The sequence below is a fragment of the Corvus hawaiiensis genome, chromosome 26 (assembly GCF_020740725.1).
Source record: "Corvus hawaiiensis isolate bCorHaw1 chromosome 26, bCorHaw1.pri.cur, whole genome shotgun sequence".
Lineage (NCBI taxonomy): Eukaryota > Metazoa > Chordata > Aves > Passeriformes > Corvidae > Corvus > Corvus hawaiiensis.
Genome location: NC_063238.1, coordinates 27,304,498 through 27,328,608, shown reverse-complemented (window position 1 = coordinate 27,328,608; position 24,111 = coordinate 27,304,498). Strand labels below are relative to the sequence as shown.

At 37.8% G+C, this 24,111-nt stretch overlaps 1 protein-coding gene across 2 annotated transcripts in view; it reads left to right on the top strand.

Annotated features, from left to right (window-relative positions):
- The window catches only part of NUDCD1 (NudC domain containing 1), a 43,630-nt gene that overhangs the window by 5,474 nt on the left and 14,045 nt on the right, over window positions 1-24,111 (top strand). Inside the window, exons 2-7 of one of the 2 annotated variants that reach the window (XM_048286532.1) lie at window positions 847-940; window positions 5,463-5,617; window positions 15,463-15,648; window positions 17,388-17,568; window positions 20,690-20,875; window positions 22,878-23,085. In XM_048286532.1, the coding sequence (XP_048142489.1) occupies window positions 5,510-5,617; window positions 15,463-15,648; window positions 17,388-17,568; window positions 20,690-20,875; window positions 22,878-23,085 (869 nt within the window). In that variant the 5' untranslated portion in view covers window positions 847-940; window positions 5,463-5,509. The remainder of the gene's footprint in view (window positions 1-846; window positions 941-5,462; window positions 5,618-15,462; window positions 15,649-17,387; window positions 17,569-20,689; window positions 20,876-22,877; window positions 23,086-24,111) is intronic. The other variant, XM_048286531.1, reaches the window with a different exon arrangement.

The window sequence follows — 24,111 nt, the reverse complement described above, 5'->3', positions numbered from 1 at the left end:
TTCTTTATTCAGAGGAGATTTTTTTTTTTTTTTTGCATTGGAGACTAATAATTGTAATAATAATCAGCTAGGGATCTTATTGTAACAGTTAACTATCTTCTGTTGATTATTATGGATTACTTTGTATTTAGTGCTTTTGCTTTCAAGTAAAGCATTGTGAGGAAAAATCTTTAACTATGTTTAAATTATTTTGAGTCAAATTACTCTTTGTAAGCATGGAACTAGTAGAGATAAATACAATTCTAGAAAAGTAGTACAGTTTTCTTTGTACTAGTCCAAAATATCCCACCTAACTAGGGTTGTTGGGAAATAATATTGAAAACTGAGATTTAATTTATGCATTCTGTATATTTGCTTTCTTTTCTGGTATGAATGACAGTGTATGAATCCATGTTTCTGAGTTTTCTTGATGCAGGTGTATTTATCAGAAATTTGATAAAGACCACGTTGTTCTGTTGAATAGCTGCCATTAACTGCTGCTTCTTAATTGAACCCAAACAGACTAGTGAACCCATTGAGACTTGTGAATTAGTCTGACTCTCAAAAATCACATAAACAAAATAAAAAACCACCAAAACCCTCCAAATAAAAACCTTGAAACAAAACAAACCCAAACCAAACAACAACAAATCAGAAAAAAATCCTGACTGAACAACAAAATAAAAACGCATAAGAGTGTGTAACTGTGAGACTGAATAAGGTGATGATCTGATTGAAGTATTTCTTCTCCATTTATAGTAAGTTACCTTTCTCTGAATTTACTTTATTAAAAGTCTCCACTTCTTTTCTCTTTTGTCCTTTATTTTTTAGCACTCAGCTCTATTGGTTTTCTCTTTTTTTTTGAAGGACCATCAAGAAACCTTGAATCTTGAAGGCTGTAGAAGGGAAGGAATGAATTTCACCCTAGTATAGAATCTTCTATAAACTATCTAAGCACATGGTATGTCATAGCAGATGGCAACTGTGCACAGATTTCACTTGATCACAGTATGGGTTTCAATTAATGGAGAATAGAATGGGTTCTATGTTGGGGAAGATGAAACAAGAAAGCCTTGTAAATATGATTGCCTGACAAAAGATTTTGGGAATATGAAAACTACAGGCAACATCGAAATGAAAGCCACTTTTGAAATACCAAGTCTTAGTTACTGAACAACTAGAAAACAATGGTATGGCCACTGAAGTAATCCCCTCTTGATTGAACAATACCCTCTGATTGCAGGCAGGTCCAAGGGTCAGAGCAGACCCTACTAGCTCAGCAGAAGGGGTCCAAAGAGTAGTTTTTAGAAGTTAAGATGTAACACTCTATGGTAATATAAGAACTCTTATAGGCTGTATGTAAATGCTATAGGATTTGTATCTTGTATTAGATTGGTTAGTGACAATTAGAATATTCAGTACAGAAGATGATTTATTGTATTGTAACCAGGACTTCAGACATTCTCACTTCCATTCCTTTCCTTACTCCTGCTCTTCTTCCACTTCTACTCTTGCTCTTGCTCTTACTCTCTCTCTCTCACCCGTTCACTCTCTTGCTCTCTTGGGCCTGCTCAGAGCTGAGTCTACCAGCTCTGAGCAGTGCCCCAATACCCACGCCCTTTACAATAAACCGACTGTGTCCCAAGACCTGTCTATAGAGATCTCTCGTCTCCATCCGTCACCGTCTACGTCCGGCCGTCCCGACTGGACCCCAGAACCCCATAACCTACAGTTCTATAATTGCTTCATCTTGGCAGGGCTACACATATGTATGTTACATTCTGAAAGCCATTGGTTCCCTCATTTGAAGTGTTTCATGACAAGACAGTACACATTTGTTAGATTTCCTGGTTTAAAATCACCTATGAATTGTATAGTTTCTGACTTCTGTTTATGTGGAATTAATTACATATTCCAATAACACAAGGGATTTGGATCTCCTATTCCTGACTCCCTGTATTATTCAGGGCTTATCAGAACTACAGTCTAGAAAAATCAAGGATAGAGAATTCATGTTCTTCCAGATTTTATAAAGCTTATCACCTTACAATCAGCTAATCAATAGTTTATTGTTCCAAGAATTTTCTTGAAAAGTTATATACCTTTACTTTAGGAATAATCTGGTTTGGAGTATTTTTCCTGTTTGTTTAGTTACAGTTCTGACAGGAGCAACATAACTAGGGGAGTGGGGAGGAAGAAGTGGAGAAAGGAAGCCTTACCATTTTAGGGTTTTTGTGCTAAAAAATCTTTACATGTTTCTACATGTATATTCTAATTTCATAAGATCAGCTATACAGGAAGTAGATGGTAAGTGCTTGGTTTCACTGAAAATAATTATCCTGGATTATATTTGGTTTGGTCTTTAATTGTTTAGAAAATATTCATGTCATCTCTTGTTGTGTTGGGAAAAAATACCTCTGTGATAAAGCTTGGTTACACAAACAGCTTTAAAATGCATTTTCACAATATATTCTATTTTTTTTACAGTGTTATTTATGGTAAAATATTCTAATTAATTAAAGTAGGAATTGGAATGGGTAGCAGTCCTTGCCATTAAGACAGGTGTATATTCTTCTCACTCCTTTGTTGATATTCTAGCTTTTTTTGAAGGGCCATAGCTTGTGGAACAGTAATTTATTAATTGCAGAGGTACGGAAATCCCTCCTGTGTGGTGAATATGAATAATGATTTGATCTGGGTGGAATTAAAACTGCTGGTTTGCAAATATCAACAGTGATTAGGAGACTAATTGCTAATTATGCTGTCATTTTGCAAGTGTTTTGTATAGTATGACTGGATTTTTTATTAATCAGGCAGTATAGTCTTGCATAGTTTCCTAAAGCCACTTTTATGATAATGGCCAGTGTCTCTAATGGGGTCTGCTCTGAGCCATATAGTGACTCTCTGGTTGTTGAGTCTGTGATAGCTGTGCAGAGGCACTGATGGCACTCCCAAGTGAACTGGTTTTTGCAGAATTGGTGTTCTGACAGAGTAAATGACTTCTGCTGCAGTAGGGTTTAAGTAGATGCTAAAGAAGAGTAAGAAATCTGAGTGCTGCTGCACAGAGTTTTGAATGGCCCCTGTTTGGGGAGGGATGGAAGTGAAATACTGGAAATAGATTTGCTCTGTTTCTGAGCAGAAAAGGGGAGAAAGTAGAAGTTGAAAGATTAGGGACTAAAATAACTGTGAACTGCTGCTATGAGAAGGATTAGCCTTGAGGTGCTTTTGCCATACTCTGGGCTTGAGTGCTAATCATCATGAACTGACAGAGTTTACTTGTAACTTTCTAAAGGATTTTTCTTGTGTGAAGTTCAAGGTAAGTTCCCTGTAGGAAAGCTAAGAATCCTGGGTTGCCTGTACTGGAGAATGAAATGGAATTCTGGTCTATCTGAGACTATGTACAGAAGGATGGATGAGACCTCTGCTAATGTATTTTGAGATGTTTGGTCTACAGCTGCTTCATCTCTGTATAAATACGGAATAGAAGAAAAAAGCTGCACCTAATTTAAGTAAAAACCTGGTTAGTCTTTGACAGATAATCCAGTTCTGATTACTGGTAGCTGAGTAGATGTCTTCTATTTGGAAAAATCTTGCTCAAGTGGATGAGTGTAGGTAGTATGCTTCTTGCCTTGAAGAAGGTACTATTCAACTGAACAGCCATTCTTTGCAGCCTCTTTCAATTAGAAAAACTTAGTCTGAAATTTTGATGATATCTTGGACATTTCTGAAAATTTCAGCCTTAATGAGAGTGCTAAAATCATGGTGGGGGGTTGTTGTTTGTTTGCTTTTGATTTTTGTTGTTGTTTTGTTTTGTGCTTTTGTTTCTGGTTTTTTTTTTTTTGTAATTATTGTGAACTAATTCTGCTTTGTAGTGTTTTAATCTTTTGCCTTTCAAGTGTTGATAGATTAGTTAAAAATTTAAGACTATGAAATCCATGTAGTTATATGGAGTATTTCTTTTGGCTGCTGTTTTCCTAGAGTTACTACAAAGCAGACTTTTTTCCCCTTACTGTAATGCAAAGTAGGTTTGATATTGCTGTTGCATGTGTGTAGATGCGTGTTTCATCTTGTGAGGGTTATTGGTAAGTTGGACCTCAGCTCATGCTGGTGAGAGACAGGGTGGAGGTGTATTGGGTTTGCATGGCAGGGTTTTGGTGGCAGGGGGCTACAAGGGGTGGCTTCTGTGGGAAGCTGCTGGAAGCTTCCCCCATGTCTGACAGAGCCAATCCCCGCTGGCTCCGAGATGGACCAGATGCTGGCCAAGGCTGAGCCCATCAGCCATGGAGGTAGCATCTCTGGGGTAATATACTGGAGAACGGTAAAAAGTTGCTGTACCAGAACTGCAGCCAGAGAGAGGAGTGAGACTGTGTGAGAGAAACCACTCTGCAGACACCAAGGTCAGTGAGGAAGGAGCGGAAGGAGGTGCTCCTGGTGCCAGAGCAGAGAGTCCCCTGCAGCCTGTGGTGAAGAGCATGGTGAGACAGGTTGTTCCCCTGCAGCCCATGGAGGTCCATGGGGGAGCAGAGATCCACCTGCAGCCTGTGAAGGACCCCATGCCGGAGCAGGTGGATGCACCTGACTGAAGCTGTGATGGCATGGAAAGCCCAGGCTGGAGCAGGTTCCTGGTAGCACCTGTGAATTCCTGGGGAGAGGAGTCCACACCGGAACAGGTTTGCTGGCAAGACTTGTGACCGCGTTGGGCACCCCCCCGGTGCAGTCTTTCCTGAAGGACTGTGACCTGTGGGAGGGAGCCACTCTGGAGCAGTTTGTGAAGAACTGCAGCCTGTGGGAAGGACTCATCTTAGAGAAGCTCGTGAAGGATTGTCTCCTGTGGAAAGAACTCCATACTGGAGCAGGGGAAGAGAATGAGGAGGAAGGAGAAGCAGAGCGGTGTGATGAACTGATCTCAACTCCATTCCTGTCTCATGTGCCACTGGAAGGGGGAGGAGGGAGAGACCAGTGGGAGTGAAGTTGAACCCAGGAAGAAGGGAGGGTTGGAGGGGAATGTGTTTTAAGATTTGGTTTTACTTCTCATTACCCTAGTCTGATTGGCAGTAAATTAAACTAATTTCCCCAGGTTGAGTCTGCTTTGCCTGTGACAGTGAGCGATGTCTCCCTGTGCTCATCTTCCCTCATGAGCCTTATGTTTTCTCTCCCCTGTCCAGCTGAGGAGGGAAGTGATAGAGTAGCTTTAGTGAGCATCTGGCATTCAGCCAAGGCAAACCACCGCAATAGGCCACTGTAAATGGTAATAGTGATGTCATAATCAAAGCAAATGGCTGCAGTGGCCTTTAGGGCAGATGACTTGCTTTCCAAGCTTATAGTGAAATTTTAAACTATGTATACATAATATATTTTTCTTCAAATAAAGCATACCTATGGAATGAAAATGGAAGAAATGTTTTTATATTATTAGTTTGAATTTTAAATTACTAAATTGTAAATACATAATTGTTAAAATAGTCTTTTTCTTCTCCCTCCAGCTGTAGCAGAAGTGCAGCTTCGTGATGATCAATATACCCTTGACCACATGCGTGCTTTTGGCATGTATAATTATCTTCACCTTGACTCCTGGTACCAGGATAATGTCTACTATGTTGATCAGTTTGGAAGGATTATGAATCTGTCAGTGACTCTGGTAAGAATAAAGTTTTTTTTTTTAAAACATTGAATTTGAAAAGATAGGGGCAGATGAGATAGAAAATATTGCAAATAGGATCCAAATGCAAAAACTGAGGGAAGCTATTGCCAGGAAGACAGGTTGGTCAACAAAAATGCATTTCACCAGGAAGAATGAAGGGATTTCAAGTGAGGTTTCTGACTTCTTTGTGTTAATAATATTGATTAGTGTTGCAGTAGTGTGTGGCATCCACCCTTAAGGGGACAGGAGTACCCAGGATTTGAAGATGCTCGTGGTCAAAAGGAGCAACAAAAGCCAGAGGGTTCACAAAAGCTTTCAGAGTTTTTTAGTGAGTTACACACTTGGCATGGAAATTGGAATGTTAGTCCCTGACCTCCTAGTATAAACACACAGCAGTGGGCTGATGGGATGTCCAGGGTCCTGGAGATGCTGCCTGGGCTTGGTGGGAGTACCTGTTTATGGGTCGGTTTCTCCGCTTGGAAAATAGGTGACTCCCTTTCTATACAGGTTAGTTATCATGTGCAGTTTGTTCTTCCAGACCTTTCTGGAAATGGGTTGGAGGGCTTAGAGGGGTCTCTGGTGGTCTTGATCTCCCTGCTGCAGTCCATGTCCACATGCACTTCTCCACATTATTTCTACATGTGTGCTGGACTGTGCTGTGCTTATCTCTAGGAGCCAGAACAAGGGTGTTTGTCCCAGAAAAGTGCTGTCCTACCTCTGTATGGCCGCCGTCTCCAGCCACATCCTGTTCTTTCTCACAGTGTGTTATTACCAACAATCCTTGGTTGAGTCCACAACCTATGGCTATCACTGTTGGAGACATACACATTAGCTCCTTTTCTTTTAGGCTTCTATATAGTGTTACATCTGCTTCTATTCTGAGGAAGATGGACATGATGACAAGCTGAGGAAAAGGGAAGATGCTTTTCTAGTTGCTGTCTCTTTCTCCCTGACATTCTTGATGTTTGTTTGCTACCTTGAGAACCCAATCATTGTATATATGTTAGAATTAGAAATGTTTAATCTAGACATCATTTGTTGGATGCAAAAAGATGCTGGTGGCCCTGAGGAAACTCAAAATAGTGTAAGCAAGCTAGGCCAAGTCAGAAATTTCTGCTTTTATACTGGTGGTCCTAAGTAGTCAAAATTTGTATTTCTTTTGAGCCATTTTAGTGCATGGATGCTTTAGTTTCCTTTACAAAACTATACTTCATTTCAGAGGGGAAAGGACACCCCTATGGACACCATGTTTCTAGCACATACAATTGTAGTGCTTGGGCATTAATGAAGAAAAGACTGTGTGGAAAGGAATACCCATTGTCATGCTACCAGAGAATTTGACTTGTAACCCTGTGAAAACACAGGGCAATGTGTGCGTTTGTGAGAGCATGTGGCTTAGTCTGTGCAAGGGGACAGAAATTACTAGGTCAGGACAAAACTAAGAAAAATTCTGAAGTTGTGGTTTTAGATTTTCAGGAAATAAAGGTTTCCAGAGGATGATAGGCTGAGAAGTGAAGCTGCAAAATAGTTCATTTGCTATTCATAGTGTATAGCAGTTAGAGCCTTTGGCAGACTCTTAGTGTGACAAAATAATCTTCTAGGACTTTTTCCAAAACTTCTGAGATCATCTGGATTCCTAGTAGAAACATCTAAAAGAAAGCCTTCTGTTAATAGTGGCTTGTCACAATCTCATTTTTTGTTTTATCCTTGAGGTTGATTAACTTTGGCTTGCTGCTGGATGCCCACCCAGACACTCTCTCACTCCCCGTATTCAACAAGATGGGGAGAAAAGAGGAGAAAAGCTTGTGGATGAGGCTAAAACCAGGGAGATCACTTACCAATTACCATGATGGGCAAAGCAGACTTGACTTTGGGGAAAGTTATTTAATTTACTGCCAGTTAGAACTAGTGTAGGATGGTAAGACAGAAGGTCACACGAAGCTTGTACCAGGAACTTGCTCCATTGTGTGCTTTTGCACGGCCAAAGGTGTGGATATCTGTCCTCTGTGGGTTTCAGGGGGATAACCTGCTTTTCCATGGTCTTCTCCAAGGGCTGCAGGCAAACTTCTGTTCCACACTACTGTCTTAGCTGACAAGCTCAACTATCTCTGATGGCAAGCCAGTGGAGCTGGCTGGAAATGGCTGTATGTGTACAGGGCAGCCCAGGCCCCACCTCACTGAGGCCAACCCTGCAGGTCCCTTCTGCCTGCACAACACAGACACTCAACAATAAAGGGATACCCTGCCTTTATTAGGAGGGCACTATGTGTGTAAATTTATTTCTTAGCAGATACAGGATTTTACAACAGGCCATAAATTGACCTAAGAAATATTCTTCCTTAGGACCTATTTCAAGATAATGGCACTTGATTAATATCTGATCACAACTTTCGGTTCCACCTGAAGTGGGAAATAAAACTGATTGTACTGGGAAATAAATAGGCACCATCTTGTGTCCTAATACATGATACTGTGCTGTTATAGAAAGGAAACGTGCTTGCATATGTATAAAAAGCGTGTTCAGAAACATCAACAAGGTGTCTCATTACAAATGTGCCTGGCCATATATTAGTCAAATGTATATTAAAAATAGGATTGTTTTTGGCTAAGTACAGCTTACAATTAAAATCAATGTCAGTCTTCTTTAAAACAGAAGATGGAACAGGTTAATGTGTTCATCCTAAAATCAGAGTGAAAGAACACAGGCTTTCTAACACATCATTATTTCTAGTTCTGTTTCTTATTTTGGTTGCAACTTTGATTCTAATATGACAGTGTGTTGGTTATCCAAATATCATGAATTATCCCTGCAACTTAGGTGTTTAAAAAGATGCCATCTGTGAAGGAAAAGAAGTGCATATAACACCTTTCCACTTGCTCAAAATCACACATAATTGAAAAAAGAAAACTGATCAACACAAGCAGTTCTTCTGTATTGAGGGATGAGTATTGAGGTGGGCTTTTTATACCAGGTTGAGGAAATTGTTACTATAACTTGGCTAAAAATACTGTATAATAGCTTTAACATTCTCCTTTACAGCTGTTGGACATTTTCATTCAATATGTCAGCAGCAATCGATACTTTGCTTTGAACACCCAATGGGTAGAGTAGTGACGAGATTACCAAGTTGGGGTTTTTTAGGTCATTTTTTTGCATCTGACTCAACTTTGTTGATTGCTTGGTGTTTGTAGTATTCAAATATAGCTGGAAAACATTCGAAGTTTTCTCCTTTAGCAGTTGGACTTGGTTTCTTGACCTTAAGCTCTTCTTGCAAAGACAACTTTGTTTCTTTTTATGCTCAAATAATCAAATTGAAAAATTGTGCCAATAGGAACTCTTCTGACATGTAATTAAAATCCTTAATTGTGTATATATTTTCATATTTTTAATTTCCAGTAAGAATTATCTATGGAATACCGTTTCTGTAACTTGGTTAACTTCAATTCAGAACAACTGTTAGTGGCACCAGACACAAAGTGGGAATTGTATTTGAAACAAGTCAGAATAAGGAAGCAGATAGAGAACAACAAAATCTTTCAGTGTTCTGTTTCAGGGTTTAAAATACTTGTCTCTTTGTTATTCAGAATGCTGGGTAAGGACTTTTTTTGCAGTTAGAGAGATGTGTCAAATGCCTAGGTATTTTGATTTTTCATAAAAACAAAATCTTGTATTTGTTACTGCTACTTTGTGGGAATTGCCTGCCATATGACTTGCAACTTCATTTTTTCCTTTCTTTTTTTATTACTTTATTCCTTTCTCATTCCCTGTTACTTCCTTGAAAAATTAATTTTTATTTTAAATTTTTTATAAAATATCTCATGTTTGTACAGTGTTGTTGTTTAACCCCAGCTGACAACTTAAGTACAATGCAGCTGATTGCTTACTGCCCCTCCTCCATCCCCAGTAGTATGGGAAAGAGAACCAGAAAAAGGTAAAACCCATGGGTTGAGATACGAACAGTTTAACAATTTATATAAAGTAAAATTAATTAATAATAACAACAAAAATAATGATGATAATGAAAAGAGAGAGAAATAAAATAAGGAAAACCAAGTGATGGACAATGCAGTTGCTCACCAGCGCTGACCAATGCCCAGATCATTGCTGCCTGAGCAGTGCCGAGTTATTTTAGCCAGTTCTTGCTAGTATAATACATGACTACAGACTCTCACCATCCCCTCATACTTCTAAAGCAGGGAGTTACTATTACCTCAGTTAGCCACCTGGTGAACAGAGAAAAACAGCAAGTCAAAAAGCTAATCTGACACAAGGGGTTTGAGGGCAGGTTTTGTTTCGTCTTCAAGGAAGTCGATCCTTTTCATTGTCAGAGTGAGGTTAGAGACTGTTCTAATAAATGCCTAAAGTTAAATTAGTGAACAGAAAAGTTGTGAATGAGATTATTTCCTTTCTTGCCTATTGAAAGAAAGCCTTTGTAATAAAGATTATTTTTCGTTTTTTCAGGAGATTGAGTTCTGAAATTCCTGCTCAATGCTGATAAATCTGATGTGAGCTTTAGAAGATTAAGTAGTTGATAATTTTTTATTTTAATTGCATCCAAAACTATTTGAAGCTTACTGTTAAGATTCACTTGAAGGCTGACAAAAGTGTGGTCTTCTGTAATGTTGTATAGTATACCCCTCTAAGTCCCTGTTAAGAGGAATGATGCTTCTTCTTTCCATGATTAGATACACAGGATTTTGACTTTTTTTTCCTAGGCTCAGTAGTCATTACTAGTTACAATGGAAAGCTTTTCTACTTTCTTTGTAGAAAAAAACCATGCCTTTCCGTAAAATCTAAGAATTAAATAAAATATGGGGAAGCCAAAATTCTATGTATCTAGTGTTTGAGTGATATTTGTTTGGGTTGTGGGTTTGGTTTATTTGGGTTTTTTCCTTTTAATTCTTTCATTCTCGCCTTGTGAATGTGTTACAAATTAGCAGAATAGTCCAAGGGGTGTAGTGATACAACTGAATCTATAAACTGACCCTGAATGCTTCTAATAATTAAAAATCAAATTTGCCATTTGCCAAAATGTTTTCCATTGCAGGTTTCATAACCTTCCTGTAGCACACAGTAATCTCTAATACGAATTTAAGTAGGCCCAAAAGGCAAGCAGGCTATCTGTTTGTTATCTGGTCTTTTTTTGCTGTTGGTTATTAAAATGGTACTTACCCAAATCAAATTTCTCTTGCTTACCTTTGAACATATGTTAAATGCATATCTGATTTTACTAACATCTGGAAAATATGAAAGATTTGAAATCCCCTCGAAGGCGGGATTCTCAATAAATGAGGCCACTGCACGCTTTGCACGCACGGCGTGCTCTTTGTGTCTTGTATACACGTGCCCAGGTGCAAAGGACTCTCTTGGAGATGGTCCTTTGTATGTATATTTTTGACTGCCTTATTTCACAGAGCAGAATGAGTAAGTTTCTTTTGCTAAAAGTGGATTATTCCTCCCAGGCTACTGATTGTTTGGGTGAAAATAGAGGGACAGAGGATGTTCAAATGATTTGTGGCTGAATATTCAGGGTCTGTAATGAGACACAGTTTTAATCTGGTATGTTTTCACTGATATTTCTTAGTCTCATGCCTTATTACATTAAGAATGGGCCTGAGACTAAGAAACATTTTGGGTGTCACAGAATCAATAATTACTTGTGTCCCACCCAGGTTTTCAATACAAATGTATGCTTCTGTTTGTGCTTCCTTTTACATACTTGTCGATATCTCTAAAAGTGTCCCTGTAATATTTTTCAAATTTTGTTTTTCTATTTTTACAAATATATTTCTTCTTAAATATATTTTCATTTTAGTGACAGTAATGCTGACTTTTAGTAATGAGGGAAGAATTTCTCTCTTGTTCAACAGAGGTTTCTGATATGTGGACCTTCAAAAATAATTGTAGATCAACTGACTGGAAATGAGCCTAGTAAAATAAAACAAAAAATAGTTATTTGTCTCTGTAACCATTTTTTATGTTCTCAATGTGGTCTATTTGTTGTTGGATTAAGAAGATAGATTGGGTTTGAAAAGGGATGATCTCTAAAGGTCAGTCAGGCACCTTTTTTTTCAGAGATGATTTTATTTGTTCAAATATGTGTAGGTACACTAGCTTGTAAAATACCTATGATACCATTGTATCTAATTTTGTCTCATATATGATACACATATATATAAAACTCTGTGAGATTAGGGGAAAGGACCATAACTTCCTGAGAAATATTCCTCTAAGATACAGAAAAGAAACAACAGGAATTACTTTTCTTTATCATTACTGGAAGACCTCTTTGAAGACCACAAATCAGGTCCTGAAGTCTATGAATTATAATATTTTAAATTATATTTTTTGTGTCCTGTGTTTATTTTAGAATCACAGAACAGCCCAGATGAAGGGATCTCAAAAGATCATACAGTCCAAGCTTTCATGGCAAAAGGAGCCTAGATGAGGTTGTCTAGCACTCTGTCCAGTTGTGTCTTGAAAACCTCCAGTGATGGAGATTCTGCCATGTCCCTGGGGAGGTTGTTCCAGTCATTGATTGTTCTCATTGAAAAATTTCTCTTATGTCTAGATGAAACCTCTCCTAATGCAACTTTTAGCTGTTGTCCCTTGTCTTCTCTATGCAACTTCTTGTGAAGAGAGAGCCCCTGGTCTCTTTGTAGCTGCCCTGAAGTACTGTGATGAGGTCTTCCCTGACTCTTCTCCAGGGAGATGAGGCCTAACTCCTTCAATTTTCTCACATAGGGCAAATTCTCCAGCCATTTGATGGTGTTCATGGCTGTCCTTTGCACCTTTTCCAATTTGTCCATGTCTTCTTTCAGTTTTGGACACATTACTCCAGGTGGGGCCTGACAAGCACTGGGTAGAGTGGGATGATCACACCTCTTTTCTAGTGAAACTTCTGCAGATGCAGCGCAGGATCCAATTTGCCTTTGGTGCTGCAGCATTGCACTTCTGACTCATGGTCAGCTTGTTGTCCCTGTTGCCCTTAGGTCCTTTTCAGCAAGGCTGCTCCCTGCCACACAGATCCTGGCCTATTCTGAGCTCTCAGGTTATGCCATTCCAGGTGCAGGACCATGCTTGTCCTTGCTTATTTTCCCAGCATTCTTGCTGCCCTACTCTTCCAGGCTCTCTGTTGCAGATGGCTTTTCTTTGTAGGTACACGTCTACCTCATCACCTAGTTTAGTGCCATCAACAAATGTGGTGAGGGTGCTTTCAATCCCATCACCCAGGTAACTTATGAAGATGTTCAGTGTGTGGGGCCTGGTATCAATCCCTGAGGGACCCCACTTGTGACAAACTTCCAGCCCATTTTATTTAACAGCTTCTTACTTCAGTTGAAAAGCTTCAAACTATTAAGTTCCATTTTGGTTATTTAAAAGATCACAGAGATGTGACTCTGATGTCACTGAATCTGCGGTTTGCATCTTATATTTTTCTGTAAGAATAATTTGTTTGTGCTCTTAATATTACAGCCTGATCTACTTCATAAGTAGCTGATCAAACTGTATTGCTGAGAAAGCATGTCCTGACTGCTTTTTAAACTGTGATGCCAAATTCTTTTCAAAGCATAAAGATTTTGTTAGGGCTTTTTTTTTTTTACCTAATAAGCCTCTTGGGTATTCAGAGATTACTTCAACACAAAAAATGGAGGTAAATCTTAGTCCTAAGCAGGCAGCAGCATTGCTGACATTCCATGAGCCAAATAATGAACAGAAAGTCACAAAGCCTTATTCAGCAAAGAGCTGTATGTGAGAGTGAAGGCAGAAGATAAAGAATAATCCGTAAAAGATATGCTGGAAGACATGTCGCTGTACTTAATGAAAACAGTCGGAAATCCAGTTTGCAGCATGAAAGCAGTTTTTTTCTGTTAGAATTAGCAGGAAATTAAGAACACAAAACAGAACTAAAGCAGACTTATGAGAGCAATTACTAGAAATACAGATGGAATTGGTAATCTAACATCCATTTTGCACTGTTATTGAATCAAGCTGATTTGTGTAAAGTTAACAGAGCAGGAAATAATGGATTTTTTTTTTTTTGTAAAATGTAGTGGTATGCATAATTTTTTAAAAATCCATATGTCTTGATTGTTCACTGAAGAATTACATAATCTGTGCAATTTGTTCACCATAGTGTCTCTGTTTATTCTGGTCAAAAGCTATCTGTAGTTCAGATAAATCTTAAAAAAGATTGCAGTGTGACACTGCAACAGGATGCTAAATAAACTTGTCTTGACGTGTAGTAGAATCATAGAATTGTTAAGGTTGAAAAAGCCTCTTAGGATCATTGAGTCAAATCAGTCACCCAGCACTGCTAAGTCCATCACTGAACTGCGTCCATAAATGTCATATCCACACATCTTTGAAATTTATTCACGGATGCCCCGAACTACCCTGGGCAGCTTGTTCCAGGGCTGTTTCCTTTTGGTGAGGAAATTTTTCCTAATATCATCTAAACCTCCCCTGGAGCAACTTGAGGTAATTTCCTCTTGTCCTGTCACTTGAGAAGAGACCAACCTTCACCTGGCTACAACCTCTTTTCAGGTAGTTGTAGAGAACCATAAGGTCCCCCCGAGACTCCTTTTCTCCAGGCAAAACAACCCCAGCTCCCGCAGCTGCTCTGCTCCTTCATAGGACTTGTGCTCCAGACCCTTCCCCAGCTCCATTGCCCTTCTCTGGACACACTTCAGCCCCTCAGTGTGTTTCTTGTAGTGAGGGGCCCAAACCTGAACCCAGGATTTGAGGTGCAGCCTCACCAGTGCCCAGTACGGGGGGACAATCATTTCTCTAATCTTGCTGACCACGCTATTTCTGATACGGGCCAGGATGCCATTGGCCTTCTTGGCCACCTGGGCACACGCTGGCTCATGTTCAGCTACTGTTGACCAGCACTCGTAGTCCTTTCCCACTGGGCAGCTTTCCAGCCACTCTGCCCTCAGCCTGGAGTGCTGCATGGGGTGGTTGTGACCCAAGGGCAGGGCCCAGCACTTTTTCTTATTGAACCTCATACAATTGACCTTGGCCCATTGATCCAGCCTGCCCAGATCCCTCTGCAGAGCCTTCCTGCCCTCCAGCAGATCGACAATCCTGCCCAATTTGTTGTCATCTGCAAACTGACTGAGGGTACCCTCACATCTCTCATCCAGATGATGGATAAGAATATTAGACAGGACTGGCCCCAATACTAAGACCTGGGGAACACCATTAGTGACTGGCTGCCAACTGGATTTAACTCCATAGTATAATAATAATGTGATGGAAAAGTTATTTTTAATTATGGTATGAATTAGCACAGCTTTTCTTTGCTGGCTAATCACAGGTCTTACTTCTCTTAACTTACTGAATAAAGTGACCACTCTAGGAAGGCTGAGAAATTGTATTTGCCAGTTGTGCAACAGAATAAGCTAAAATTCTTTTAAATTTACAGGTGAGTTTTATGTGCTAGTTCGAATACAATTCTGTGGCTTTCACTTCTTTTTAAGTCTCCACATTTTTACTGGGACTAGGATTATTTGAGGTAAGTGATTATTATATAGGAATGCTAGGGGAAAATAAAAGCCTTTTCTAATACACAATATAATTACTGCTGTAAAGTTGAAGAATAAAAGTGCTGAAATATCAGTTAGAAAACACTCATAGAAACCAGTTCGATGAATTCGCACCACCTTTTCCACATATGTGGGAATTACGCTTGCTACCCACTTTTTCCCAAATATGCTCAATGACACGCAAAACTGGTAAATTGCTACTAAGATTTATTATTCTTAATTTGCCTGTAATATTTACTGAAATTAATAAATACTTCATGAAGTCTTAGTTCATGACTTTTTGTTGATAGGACACTGCTCTACAAAAACCAAGAGAAGTTTTCAGGCTACCTACAGACTTGACTGCATGTGATAACCGCCTTTGTGCCTCAATGCATTTCTCATCCTCCACATGGGTTACCCTTTCTGATGGTACAGGAAGACTGTATTTAATTAAATCAGGCAAGCGTGGAAGCAGTGCATCTGAAAAGTGGGAGGTACGTCTTGTAATAACATATTTAGGAGTTGTACATACATCCCTATCAAAGTGATGTTAACTGCATTAATAATGGTATTCGTTATCCTGCTTGGACACAACAAATATAATTAAGTTACGTTTCTGCCTGAAATTGTGAGTCTCATGTTCTGTGGTTAGTTCCTCTTTGTTTATGAAAGATGAATCTGGTAAAAAGTGCCCACATATTGCACTATTTTCTTTATTAGAGGGTAGTTTCCCAAGAAACCACAGATGTTTTAGTACTGGCAGAAACGTAGGTGTACATATTGAAGTGGAAGATTTCAACATGATGGATTAGCTCATTTTTCTACATCTTTTGAGAGTTCAGTAAAGTAAATTGATCATCCTGTTTTTAGATGCTTCATAATAAATACCAACTGGTTTTTATTCTGTTGTGCGTGAGAATGCTGACACATAAATAAGTTATGTTGAAGTTGTCAGTGTAACAAAAATATGAGATTTATATGTGAGGATCTGCTGCCATATAAATTGACTTGTTGAGTATGTGGGGCACCCAGTGGTTTAAAGTTGTGTTAATATCACAACCCCATAAATCCTCAAACTTTGTCAGGTTTCAGTAACAACAGCTGGATTGAGTCTATACTCATTCAGCCACTGCATCTTGAATTCTTTGTAATTTATTCTTTCATTTGTTCTTTCATTTTCACATGTTAACCTTCTAGCAAATATTATTTCTTTTCTTCTTCTTCCCTGTTGTTTGGATTCATTTTGTTTTTATCTTCATGAGTTTTTGCTGAATGAGTACTTTTTGAAAAAAGCTGGAATACCTGTTTTTTAGAATTAAAACTTCCAGCTATAGGTACCAAATGTCTCATGCTATAAGATGTGGAGTCCTTTGTATGAAATTAATGGAATAATTTTCATAGAATATAAATAATTTTCATGAATTAATGAAATTTATAATTTTAAGTTCATAAGTAATGACATTTTATATTCACAGTGGTGCTTATTAGCCTTTCAATAGGACAGTAATATTTATGTGTTCTGCCTACCTAGTAACATCCAAGTATTGGATGGACTTTTCCAATCCATGTACATAAATAAAAATTCAAGAACTTCTGACCCTAGCTTCTCCTAAACATGAGTATTATTTTCCTTCATTTCATTATAGCTTTTTGTTTCTTACTTCTTAGAAGAGGAAAATGGGATCTCTTTGCAAAGCTAAATAATGGCACGTTTGATAATTAAACACTGGCAGTGATGGCTTGGACCTTTTTGTCTTCTTGTTTGTACATGTCAAGGTCTACAAAGATTTTCAGAATGTTGAAGTATCTAGAGATCTAATGAGGGCCTTGGGGAAATGCCTACATTTTCATCTTGAGTGTGAGACTCTTTGCCCAGTTGATAGGCAGTGTTTATGGACCCTGTTATGCTCATCAGTTGCTGTACCTCTATTTATTGCAGTACTAAACAGCCACAATGCAGACAGGTTTGGGGATCTTTGTGCTTTGTTTAATGGGCTCTTATAGTGATTGTTCAATATAAACAATAATGTTTTAAAACATTTCAGTACAGTAGCTTGATAGCCACAGAGGGAGGAACCAGAAATGTATGACATTTGTGGGTTCATATTGGCACAGAGATTTGTGAGACACAAACTGTTACTGATTTGACATTCACTGAAACCCTTCCCTGCTTTCTGTAAAAGAGCAAGGCTTCCAGCTTTAACTGAGTTTTTATTACATTTTTGTCTTCTAGATTGTGTTTAATGAAGAACTAGGAAGTCCATTTATTGTGGCACACAGTGTTTCATTTGTAAAATCAGATGCACATTCACTAGCTGTGCTGCTGCTTAGGGTAGAAAAAGATGAACTGGACACAAAAGGAAGTGGATTTCATGTTACCTTGGAGTGGGTTACAATTGCAGAAAAGAAAGAGGGTAAGTGTTTTAGATTTATATTACTGGTGAGTAATGTTTAAAAAAATAAAAATCATGCTTTTATTCTTTGTCTTAGAAGTTACTTTTCCACAGGTTCTGATATTTCTTTTCCACAAAACTTCAGCTTAGATTTTACATAGGTAACTTTTTCTTACATTTTGAGATCAAGTTATTGGTTGTAAATCTAAATTCTGACAGACATTTGAAAAACAGGAAGAAGTAAAGTTTTACACTTGTGTGGTTAAGATAATTAGAAAACAAGGTAGAACTTTACTTGAATGTTATGAAACGCAATTTCTGTTTAGCTTGGTCTTGCAAAATCGAGATTATACGGAACTATTCAGGAAGGACATTGAGATGCTTGAACGTGTTCAAAGGAGGGCAGCAAGGCTGGTGAGGGGCTTGGAACACAAGCCCCGTGAGGAACAACTGAGTGAGCTGGGGTTGTGTAGCCTGGAGAAAAGAAGACTCAGAGGTGACCGTATGACTCTCTGCAACTACCTGAGAGGTGGTTATAGTCAGGTGAGGCTTGGTCTCTCTCCGGGCAGCAGCTGACAGAACAAGAGGTCACAGTCTTAAGCTGCACCAAGGGAAATTTAGGTTGGATGTTAGGAAAAAGCTTTTACTGAAAGAGTGATAAAGTACTGGAACTGTCTGCTTGGGGAGGTGGTGGAGTCACCATCCCTGGATGTGTTTAAAAAAGATCAGTTGAGGTGGTGTTAGAGCATGGGTTGGACTCAGTGATCTTGAAGGTCTCTTCCAACCTGGTGATTCTGTGTGTGATTCTATTCCTAACTTGCATCTTGTTGTATTTTTTAAAATATTGTACAGCTGGATGTGAGTCTTTGGTTATGTTTTTTTGTTGATTTTTTTTTTAGCTTCCAATTAATGATGTAGTGGGATTGGAATTAGTATGAGATAAATATAAGACCTGTAGACCTGTAGGACCTTTATAAAAAGTAAATACTGCATATTCTAAGTTTTCCTGCCGTAAGAGTATGAAGTTATTCCGTTAATTTTAGAGCAACACATTGAAAACTTATTAGTATGTTAATACCTACTAATTAATATTTTATCCTAATAAAGTTTGACAAATGATACTTTATATATTCAATATGACCATATATATATGTACATTAAATATCATGATTTACATAAAGGATGGAAGACCCCATGTTTCACTGTCTGATTTAAAGATGTGTGGATTAAATTAATAGACCTTCTTGGAATGACTGTGATACAGTCTTGCTCATTATGTTCCAGGAAACAGAATTTTGATACTGATAGAAACAAGATCTTTAACTAGTTGAACTAAAGCAGTTGGTTGCATACTTTGATGTTACTAACCAAATGTTCTTCCATCTCCTACATATATAGTATGGATAGGATAGGATAGGATAGGATAGAATAGAATAGAATAGAATAGAATAGAATAGAATAGAATAGAATAGAATAGGATAGTTCATTTGGAAGTGACCTACAACAGTCATCTAGTCCAGCTGCCTGACCGGTTAAAGCCTGTTGTTAAGAGCATTGTCCAAATGCCTCCTAAACACTGACAGATGGGGCTTTGACCATCTCTCTAGGAAGCCTGTTCCAGTGTTTAACCACCCTCTCAGGAAAGCAGTGCTTCCTGATGTCCAGTCTGAACCTCATCTGGTGCAGCTTTGAACCATTCCCACATGTCCTGTCACTGGATACCGAGAAGAAGAGCTCAGCATCTTCCTCTCCCCTCCCTAGGAAGACTGTCGACAGCAATGAGGTTGCCCCTCAGCCTCATTTTCTCCAAACTAGACAAGCCTGAAGTCCTCATCTAGTCTTGGTAGGACATTCTTTCCAGCCCTTCACCAGCTGTGTTGCCCTCAGTAGCTTTAGTTATATTTTCTGCTGTTGAAACCTTGGATGATGGAAATATTTCTGAGAAAGCCACATGAGACCAACTGCCTTAGGCTTTTGTGGCCAGCTCAGCAAGAGAAAGAAACCTCTGAACATTACTGGTTATAACTTAGAAGAAAAACTAAATCAGTAACACTGCCAGTCGAGAACTGAAGACTGCTACTTAATAAGAGCACCAACACAGAATTTTTTTATGTTTTTTAATACTGTACACTCTCATAATTTTTTTTACGTTGTGTGTTTTATGACTTATGACAAATATTCTTGGAATCCATAAAAGTGGATTTAAAAATATTTCAAAAAGTCTTTCCAGTTCTCCAGCATTTCCAGGGAACAGAAAATTTTTGAAATTACTGTAAATAACAAAATTGAAAGCAATCCTTAATTATGAAGAGAGAAATAAATTTTGATTTCATTTAAACAAGCATCTCACAAATCAAACTGATGTATGAACCAGTCTCAAAGATAAAAGTTGTTTTGAGGAATTACAATACCTTACATTCTCTTTCATCAGTAGTCAATTGCTGTTGCTTGACTTTTCTTGAAACTGTGCCTGTGGGTGCAGTTTATTAAATCAGACTGTAGTAGAAGTAAGTAGTTAATGAACAAGCCATTTCTTAAATTACCAAAATCGGGGCTTCATCAAAGCAAAGCCTTAAAACATGGTTATGTCTCTTGACACCAACAACTGGGACATCTCTGCCCTGTTTGGTAGACTGGACAAAGGGATCACACCCACCACTATTCTGTTACCAAAGAACAAAAAAATGGAAGCATAGAAATGAATCAGAATGGTGGCAGTAGTTAGGTCTTTTCATATCTTCTGTGGTACTTCAGAGGACTGTAACAAAGGTATATACCCTTTCAAAGTTGGTTTTCTTTCATTAACCAAACTTTTAGGAGTACTTGCTGTAAAAGCTTGAAATGAGGAACCACCATGCTGCCTTATGAGATTCAGAAAATGTGATATGCTTAGCTTTCTTCTGACCTTCTCTACAAGAAAAAAAATGTATGTACAGAGGCTGTGCTGGGCTAGCTGTGATCAGCAAAGACATCATAAGAATAAAAGGCAATCTTAGATTAATCCAGTATAACACATTGGAAAACCATGGTACTGTGATTTAACAGGTAGGATTGCTTAGTATTTTTAAATGTGATGTGTTCCTTAGATAATAATTTGTCTTTTAGAAATATATCATGACTTTTTAAAAATTTTATTTTATAGGTGATCAAAGATATGAAATTGTTAAAAGGAGAGTTTTGCAAGGAAAATCAGTCCCCCATTATGCAGCAATAGAGCCAAGTGGGGATGGTCTAATGATTGTTTCCCACAAACCATTCACATTTATGCAAAATGAAAGTGACAAATTAGAAGAAAATGATGATGCAAAAGTATCAAATGAAAAGAAAGGTAAGACTTAGTCTGACAGGTTATGATAGGCTGCTCTCTTCTTTGATTTACAACATACCTTGTTAGTTTAGCATTTGTTTGGGAACTCTAGGAATAAATGTTTTAGTATTTATGTTCTGGACAGATTGACTTTCGTTTGTTTGTTTCCCTTTACTGTTGGAAGTTGTATTGTGCATAAACCTATATTAGGACCTCTTTTTTGGATAGGAGACACTTAAACGATGTTTTGCAAAAAGACCTATAAGTTTTTTGGTATTGGATTGCTAACACCTAAATTTAGGTGTCCGTCTGAAGTAGTCAAATTAAGAAGCCAGTCTTCCTAGATGGTAGTGGGGGCATTGACCTCCCCAAATTGTTGTTCATCAGAAAGCTTTCTGTTATGTAATTTATTCCTGCCTTTCTAAAATCTAAATAATTATTTTAAAAAATATTTTTCTTTTGAAGAATGAGATTCCTGTAAAAGATTCTCTTTTGTCCAGTGGGAAATGAGTTTAGAAAAAGTAGTAACTTCCACAGAAGGCATTCATACTTGTTTTTCTTTGCACTCAAAACAATACTAAGTATGTAAAAATGTGTTAATAGAGTTGTTTATTCTTAAGTATCACTGAGCTCCATAATATGTATGTTTATGTAATTATGTTGGATCATTTCATATTTTATTTTTGCTTCTGCCTATCAGGTATTGGTTAATGAACAAATCCTAACTGAAGGATACTAGCACAATCTTTGTCAATAGTATGAAAACCTATTTGAAAAACAATATGAAAGGATCAAATTTCTGGAATTTAACAGTGTTAAACACTGTGACAACTGTGATGTTGTACTTGTAATTTTATTAAGAACAGTCTGTACACATAAACCTTGAGGCAAAGGAGTTCAGTGCACTGAGCACCATAATGCAGTGTCTATGCAGTTGCCTTTTACATTAGGTTTGCTAAACCTAATGTAGGCTCTAATTTTAGTTGCACTGTTATATAAAATTGCAGGCATAATGGGCTTTTAATATCAGATACAGTTTGTGTCAGTGTTTAGAATTTTGAAGGCTGCCAAGTCTCAGATGGTAGTAGTTTCTGGGAAGTATAATTGTAGCACCTGTTGACTGCATTGCAACCAGGGCAGTTGGGGCAAAGGGCAATAGTACAAGAGTCCTTCCCGAGTCACAGTTGCTGGTATGAAGCTTTGATCAGTGGAATCTTGGGTTGGGTTGTGATGACTTGAGAGCTTTCACGGGGAACCCATACTTCACTTTTTCTCAAAACAGAGAGGTAACTTGTACAAGATGTTTTTTAGAAAATGTATTCATCTGTATTTGTATTTTCTGTGACCAATGGTGCATTACGCACTCATGCTGTCATAATATTCCTTTTGTATTAAAATTTATCTTAAAAGGCCTTTTCTTCTAGCAGTTTAATAATCAGACAGATTCTAGACACAGTAGAAAAAGCCAATCACTACCTCTGGGCAAGCAGTTTTATTTCATCTCCATTAGCTGAGGCAGATTAAGACTACTTCTTCTTATAAAATCATTTCTATTGAGTAGTCAATATAGCTTTTGGGACAATATATAAGAAAAAAGTGTTCATATCTCTGAATGGCATATAGTTCTAGCATCAGTCAGTATACTTCACCTGATGTCTCTTCAACCAAATTATTAATCATTAATGTTTCATTGTATTTAAGTACATTTTGGGTTCCAGTTTCATAATGCTACACTAAACTTAAGAGTAACAGTTAATGCCCACTGTATAACTATCAGCATATTTGAGTACAGACATGAATATAAATTACTTTCCAAATGAGGGACACAAATGATTGTTAAGGTGTTTCTCCATTTTATGATCAGAATGTATTTTGTGTAAATTGATCACAGTAAAAGTTAATTTCTACTCTTTCAAAAACGCAGTGTCTTTCACAAAATTCCATATGTCCCAGCAATGCATGCTGTGGAATCCAGAAATACTTGTAATCTAGTCTGTATTTTCCTGCATGTTTCCAATTGTAGACCCTCTCTACTACTGGCAGCAGACTGAAGATGATGTGACAGTAACAGTTCACCTGCCTCAAGACATCACTAAAGATGACATAAAAATACATTTTTCCCCTGATAATATATGTGTTATGCTGAAAGACCAGCCTCCTTTAATGGAAGGAAAACTCTATTCATCTGTGGACTATGAAAGCTGCACATGGATAATTAGAGAGGACAAAAGGTATTGTATATATTTTTTAGTTTTCCTATTGATAGGAAATGATTTAAAAGCATACACCATATCTGACTTCTGGCCCTTCTGGGATGATCTCATTTAATGCTACACCACATTTCCCTTCTTGCAAGAATGTCTCCTCTCCTGAAAACAGTTCACTGGCTTTTGCTGTCTCCGTACTGCTTCTTTATCTACTTGTGAAAGTAATCCCTTCCTTTTGCAGTTATTTGCCAGGAAAAAAACCCACGCAGGTATCAAAATGTTAAACATAGATTTGTAAGAAGAGTAAACTTAATTGGTTCAACAATTATTTTTTTCACTATATTTCAGGATTGATTTGTCTGAATGTACCTTGTTGTTTGTATTGATAATTTCTCTTCAACTTTCCACAAACAAGCATTTTGGTAATAATACAACAGCAGTTCTTTAGGTTTGATTTATAAATTCCTTATTATATTTTCCTAATCCGTTATATATGATGTGCCTTATAGAAAATTAATCTGGGTGCACTTAAAATGCTGTAGATCTCAAATAGAAATGTTTGTGCTTTTATTTGAGAGGTAAACTTTAGGGGTTTTTTTCATTCTGAAATAAAAGTATGAAAGAATGAAGAGGGTGCAAAAAAATAATTCAGCGTTCCCGAAGACAGTCAGGTTTTTCTTTTGTGAGGGCTGAGCTGTGTCTCCACTTAGCCATGCTGGCCTGGTTATCTCAGAGATACTTATACTCTTTAATGAACTCAAGAAGAAACATGTACACCACCAGGTGGTCCACTCAACAGCTGATAGCTGTTTATCTAAAACAAAGGCTACCCCTTGAGTTGTGATAAAGTTGGCTTTTTGCAGTTTCCAAAAGGTTAACTGTAAAGGATAGTAATTCTCAAAAAAAATTAGAGGGACTAATGTTTTTATATAGATTATACTATTACTGTATATTAAAATTCGACTGTGATTAAAATGTGTGGGGTTGTTGGTTATTAGGTATCATGCTGAAAAATAACTTATCTGAATAACTTGATTTTTTAATTACTCA